Here is a 6000-nt window from a genome sequence, read left to right as displayed (position 1 = left end):
GGGATATGCTGCTCACAACACAGAAAAACGAAACAAATACAAACACATGTACACTGAGGTGGCAGGCGCTGGCCGGAACGCTGATGTTGTGTTGTTCCAGGTCAATCCGGTGCGAGATAACCAGCTGCCGTGGGATTGATAATAGTCCATGTTGTACCTTTGTACCGACATTATTATGGGTGCGACAATTGGCTGCTGGAATTATAAAATGCACTACCCCACCTGTCCCTGTATGTATATCGGTGCTTGTAACCTTTTATTCAAATTTCGTCCTGCTCATTTAATAATTAAAAACCACATACAAAAATCTGTTTTTAATAACTTTATTTATTGTTTAATTTGTTTGAAAATTATAATTACAAAATATTCAAATAATATATATGTATGTCTCTGTGTGTAATAGTAGTAGACGTGTAATAAAATACATTATAATATGTATGTTTATACATAAACAAAATATAATCGAAGAGAACAAACCGCATGGTAGGATAGGTGTATCAGCTAATAATTATTACACACAAAAAAAAAGTCGCAATAAATGCGTCGAAAATAAATCCTAATAACAATTAAATACAAATTACAAATACATACATACGTTCGCTTGTATGTAGTATGTACTAAACACTCATCCATATTATATGCAAAGTTATCAATATATATGTAAATAAATTTTTAATTTGTTGCTTTTTGTTGTTTCTTTACTAAAATTACAAACCGAAAATACACTTGGAAATTATATTATTTTGATATTGTTTTATGTAAATATTAATAAAAGCTTATATGTACTCGTGTGTGTATTGTTGATATTTTAGATAGTTGTTGGATATTGTATATATAGGTAGGTATATATGTATTTTATATAAATATGTATTTAGGTTATTATTTATAAAGTTTTTATTGTTTAAGATTAAACGGAAACAAATATCAAATGTTAATCCAAAGGCTAACTAAAAAAAAAACAAAAAAATATTTTAAATTATATTTTTTTTTTGTGGGAGAGTTTGGAAAGACATCTCATAAATTTTACAAAAGATTTACAAATTGTACAACAACTCATTGTGGAGTTGTATAATTAAAAAGATATTTGTTGTTGTTGTAGTTTTTCATTTACAAAAGTGTTATTTTGTTGCACTTTGTTTATATGTATATATGTTTGTAGGTAAAAGGACCATAATTAGGTCATGATGGCATTAGCCAAAGTCGTTTTGTTCGTACAATATTTAAGTATTGAATTTAATTCAATTTTATGTTTTAATTGGAATTCGATTCGTTTTTCTCATTCGTTTGCATTGCTGCCGTATGCGGGGCGTTGCAGGCAAAGTTGGTAGTTGTATCTGCTAGGTCCATTTAAATTCCTCTTTGGGTTTCCATTCAGCTACGTGTTAACATGCCATTAATCATAATATTGGCCAAAGCATTGCGTCTTTTACGCCATGCCCCCATACCCTGGGCGTGATACTGCAGTTGGGTATACCATTGTTTGGTGCGTACATTATCCTCAGCCTGTAAGAAGATGGAGAAGTGAAATTAGAGAGGGTAAACATGGTTACAAAATCCACGTCTTACTAAAAGGTGCTAAAAAAACCTCCTAGTTTCCCATGACGTGTCTTCTTGTATAAGATCAATAGTTCTTCTCATAGAAGACCGAAAGGTCGTCTCACAGCAGACCAAACGACATTCTCCGGAGATCTTTTTATAAAAGGCCAAGAGGTATTTTATTAAAAGATCAGGATATCTTATCGTAGAAAACTATGAGAAGACAGAAAGGTCTTCAAGGAGGTCAACTCATCTCAGGGGATTTTCTCATAGAAGACCATAAGGTCTTCTTAGCTCTTCTCATAGAATTACACCTCATAGAAGACCAGGAGGTCTTCTTAGGAGCTCCTCCCATAGGAGGCCAGAAGGTTTTCTGATAAAAGGCCAGCAGGCCACAATTACTCCCTCATAGAAGACCAGGAGGTCTTCTCAGGGCTTCTGATAGAAGACCAGAAGGTCTTCACATAGAAGACCAGGAGGTCTTCCCATGGATCAACAGAAGGTCTTCCCATAGAATACCATAACGTGTTCCCATAAAAGACCAGGAGGTCTTCCCACAGATGACCAGGAGGTCTTCCAATAGAAGACCAAGAGGTCTTCCAATAGAAGACCAAGAGGTCTTCTCATAGAAAACTAGGAGGTCTTACCATAGAAAACCAGGAGGTCTTCCTATAAAAGACCAGGAGGTCTTCCCATAGAAGACCAGGAGGTCTTCCCATAGAAGACCAGGAGGTCTTCCCATAGAAGACCAGGAGGTCTTCTGATAGAAGACAAGGAGTTCTTCTGATAGAAGACCAGGAGGTCTTCTGATAGAAGACCAGGAGGTCTTCTGATAGAAGACAAGGAGGTATTCTGATAGAAGACCAGGAGGTCTTCTGATAGAAGACCAGGAGGTCTTCCCATAGACGAAAAGGAGGTCTTCTGATAGAAGACCAGAAGGTCTTCTGATAGAATATCAGAAGGTCTTCTAATAGAAGACCAGGAGGTCCACCCATAGAAGACCAGGAGGTATTCTGATAGAATACCAGGAGGTCTTCTCATAAAAGACCAGGAGGTCTTCTCATAAAAGACCAGGAGGTCTTCTGATAGAAGACCAGGAGGTCTTCTGATAGAAGACCAGGAGGTCTTCTGATTGAAGACCAGGATTTATTCCCATAGAAGACCAGGAGGTCTTCTCATAGAAGACCAGGAGGTCTTCCCATTAAAGACCAGGAGATCTTCCCATAGAAGACCAGGAGGTCTTCCCATAGAAGACCAGGAGGTCTTCTCATAGAAGACCAGGAGGTCTTCTCATAGAAGACCAGGTATTCTGATAGAAGACAAGGAGGTATTCTGATAGAAGACCAGGAGGTCTTCTGATAGAAGACAAGGAGGTCTTCTGATTGAAGACCAGGATTTATTCCCATAGAAGACCAGGATTTATTCCCATAGAAGACCAGGAGGTCTTCTCATAGAAGACCAGGGGGTCTTCCCATTAAAGACCAGGAGATCTTCCCATAGAAGACCAGGAGGTCTTCTCATAGAAGACCAGGAGGTCTTCTCATAGAAGACCAGGAGGTCTTCTCATAGAAGACCAGGAGTTATTCCCATTGAAGACCAGGAGGTCTTCTCATAGAAGACCAGGAAGTCTTCCCATAGAAGACCAGGAGGTCTCCCCATAGAAGACCAGGAGGTCTTTCCATAGAAGACCAGGGGGTCTTCCCATAGAGACCAGGAGGTCTTCCCATAGAAGACCAGGAGGTCTTCTAATAGATTACCAGGAGGTCTTCTAATAGAAGACCAGGAGGTCTTTTCATAGAAGACCAGGAGGTCTTCCCATAGAGACCAGGAGGTCTTCCCATAGAAGGAGGTCTTTCCATAGCAGAACAGGAGGTTTTCCCCTAGAAGACCAGGAGGTCTTCTGATAGAATACCAGGAGGTCTTCTGATAGAAGACCAGGAGGTCTTCTGATAGAAGACAAGGAGGTATTCTGATAGAAGACAAGGAGGTATTCTGATAGAAGACCAGGATTTATTCCCATAGAAGACCAGGAGGTCTTCTCATAGAAGACCAGGAGGTCTTCCCATTAAAGACCAGGAGATCTTTCCATAGAAGACCAGGAGGTCTTCCCATAGAAGACCAGGAGGTCTTCTCATAGAAGACCAGGAGGTCTTCTCATAGAAGACCAGGAGGTCTTCTCATAGAAGACCAGGAGGTCTTCTCATAGAAGACCAGGAGTTATTCCCATTGAAGACCAGGAGGTCTTCTCATAGAAGACCAGGAGGTCTCCCCATAGAAGACCAGGAGGTCTTTCCATAGAAGACCAGGGGGTCTTCCCATAGACACCAGGAGGTCTTCTAATAGAAGACCAGGAGGTCTTCTAATAGATGACCAGGAGGTCTTCTAATAGAAGACCAGGAGGTCTTTTCATAGAAGACCAGGAGGTCTTCCCATAGAGACCAGGAGGTCTTCCCATAGAAGACCAGGAGGTCTTTCCATAGCAGAACAGGAGGTTTTCCCCTAGAAGACCAGGAGGTCTTCTGATAGAAGACCAGGAGGTCTTCTGATAGAAGACAAGGAGGTATTCTGATAGAAGACAAGGAGGTATTCTGATAGAAGACCAGGATGTCTTCTGATAGAAGACCAGGAGGTCTTCTCATAGAAGACCAGGGGTTCTTCCCATTGAAAATCAGGAGGTCTTTCCATAGAAGACCAGGAGGTCTTCCCATAGAAGACCAGGAGGTCTTCCCATAGAAGACCAGGAGGTCTTCTGATAGAATACAATTCTGATAGCAGAGGTATTCTGTTAGAAGACCAGGAGTTATTCCCACAGAAGACCAGGAGGTCTTTTCATAGAAGACAAGGAGGTCTTCTCATAGAAGACCAGGAGGTCTTCCCATTGAAGAACAGTAGGTCTTTCTATAGAAGACCAGGAGGTCTTCCCATTGAAGACCAGTAGGTCTTTCCATAGAAGACCAGGAGGTCTTCTGATAGAAGATCAGGAAGTCTTCTGATAGAAGACAAGGTGGTATTCTGATAGAAGACAAGGTGGTATTCTGATAGAAGACCAGGAGGTCTTCTGATAGAAGACCAGGAGGTCTTCTGATGGAAGACCAGGAGGTCTTCTGATAGAAGACCAGGAGGTCTTCTGATGGAAGACCAGGAGGTCTTCTGATGGAAGACCAGGAGGTCTTCTGATGGAAGACCAGGAGGTCTTCTGATGGAAGACCAGGAGGTCTTCTGATAGAAGACCAGAAGGTCTTCTGATAGAAGATCAGAAGGTCTTCTAATAGAAGACCAGGAGGTCTACCCATAGAAGACCAGGAGGTCTTCCCACTGAAGACCGGGAGTTATTCTCATAGAAAACCAGGAGGTCTTCTGATAGAAGACCAGGAGGTCTTCTGATAGAAGACCAGGTGGCCTTCTGATTGAAAACCAGAAGCTCTTGTGATAGAAGACCAGAAGGTCTTCTAATAGAAGACCAGGAGGTCTACCTATTAGAAGACCAGCAGGTCTACCTACAGAAGACCGGAAGTTATTCCCATAGAAGTCCAAGAGGTCTTCCCATAGAAGACCAGGAGGTCTTCTCATAGAGGACCAGGAGGTCTACCCACAGAAGACCGGGAGTTATTCCCATAGAACACTAGGAGGTCTTCCCATAGAAGACCAGGAGGTCTTCCCATTGAAGACCAGGAGGTCTTCATTTTGAAGACCAGGAGGTCTTCTCATAGAAAATAATGGGTTCTTTTCATGGAAGAACAGGCGGTCTTCTCAGAGAATACCAAGAGCTTTTCTCATAGAATGCCAGAAGGACTTTTCATAGAAGAAGAACAGGAAATCTTCTGGAAGAAAAACCATGAGGCCTTCCCGTGGGATACCAGGAAGTCTTCTCATAGAACACATGGAAGTCTTCTGATAGGAGACCAGAAGGTCCTCTCATAGAAGTCCAGAAGGTCTTCTCATATAAAACCAGAAGGTTTTCTCATAAAAAGTCGGAAGGTCTTCTCATAGAAGATCAGGAGACCATCTCATGAAAGACCACGGTGTCTTCTCATAGAAGACCAGGGTATCTTCTCATAGAATGCCATTAAAGGCTAATAGATCTTCCTTCTGGTCTTCTATTATTGTTCTTCATCAATGCCAAAAGCTCATCTCATTGGAAGTAAGAACTCTTCTCATAGAAGACTAGGAGGCCTCATATGTCTTCGCAATGAAGACTAATAGGCCTTCCTATTGAATACCGGCAGGTTTTATCTTACAAAACTACCAAGTTTTTCTCATAGGAGACCTGGAGGTATTCCCATAAAAGATCAGGAGGTATTTACATAGAAGACCAGGAGGTCTTCTCATATGGAAGACCAAAAACACTTTAGCTGATGATCCTTAGTAAAGAAAATTCTTAAAGAAAAATGCATATGAATCAACAATGCATTTTTTTCCATTTCCTCTTATGCCAATAAGCCTTAAATCTTGAGATAGATTTCA

The 6000-nt window shown here is 41.1% G+C and overlaps 1 protein-coding gene across 5 annotated transcripts in view; it reads right to left on the bottom strand.

Moving 5' to 3' along the window:
• Nucleotides 1-307: 307 nt before the first annotated feature.
• Nucleotides 308-6000, bottom strand: part of RhoGEF64C (Rho guanine nucleotide exchange factor at 64C) — a 516396-nt gene continuing 510703 nt past the window's right edge. For all 5 annotated transcript variants that reach the window (XM_073979768.1, XM_073979763.1, XM_073979766.1 and 2 more), the window contains one exon: nt 308-1503. In XM_073979768.1, the coding sequence (XP_073835869.1) occupies nt 1372-1503 (132 nt within the window). In that variant the 3' untranslated portion in view covers nt 308-1371. The remainder of the gene's footprint in view (nt 1504-6000) is intronic.

The sequence above is a fragment of the Musca autumnalis genome, unplaced genomic scaffold (genome assembly GCF_047663935.1).
Source record: "Musca autumnalis isolate F117 unplaced genomic scaffold, ASM4766393v1 scaffold_4, whole genome shotgun sequence".
In the NCBI taxonomy this organism is placed as follows: domain Eukaryota; kingdom Metazoa; phylum Arthropoda; class Insecta; order Diptera; family Muscidae; genus Musca; species Musca autumnalis.
This window is presented reverse-complemented; position numbering and strand designations above follow the sequence as displayed.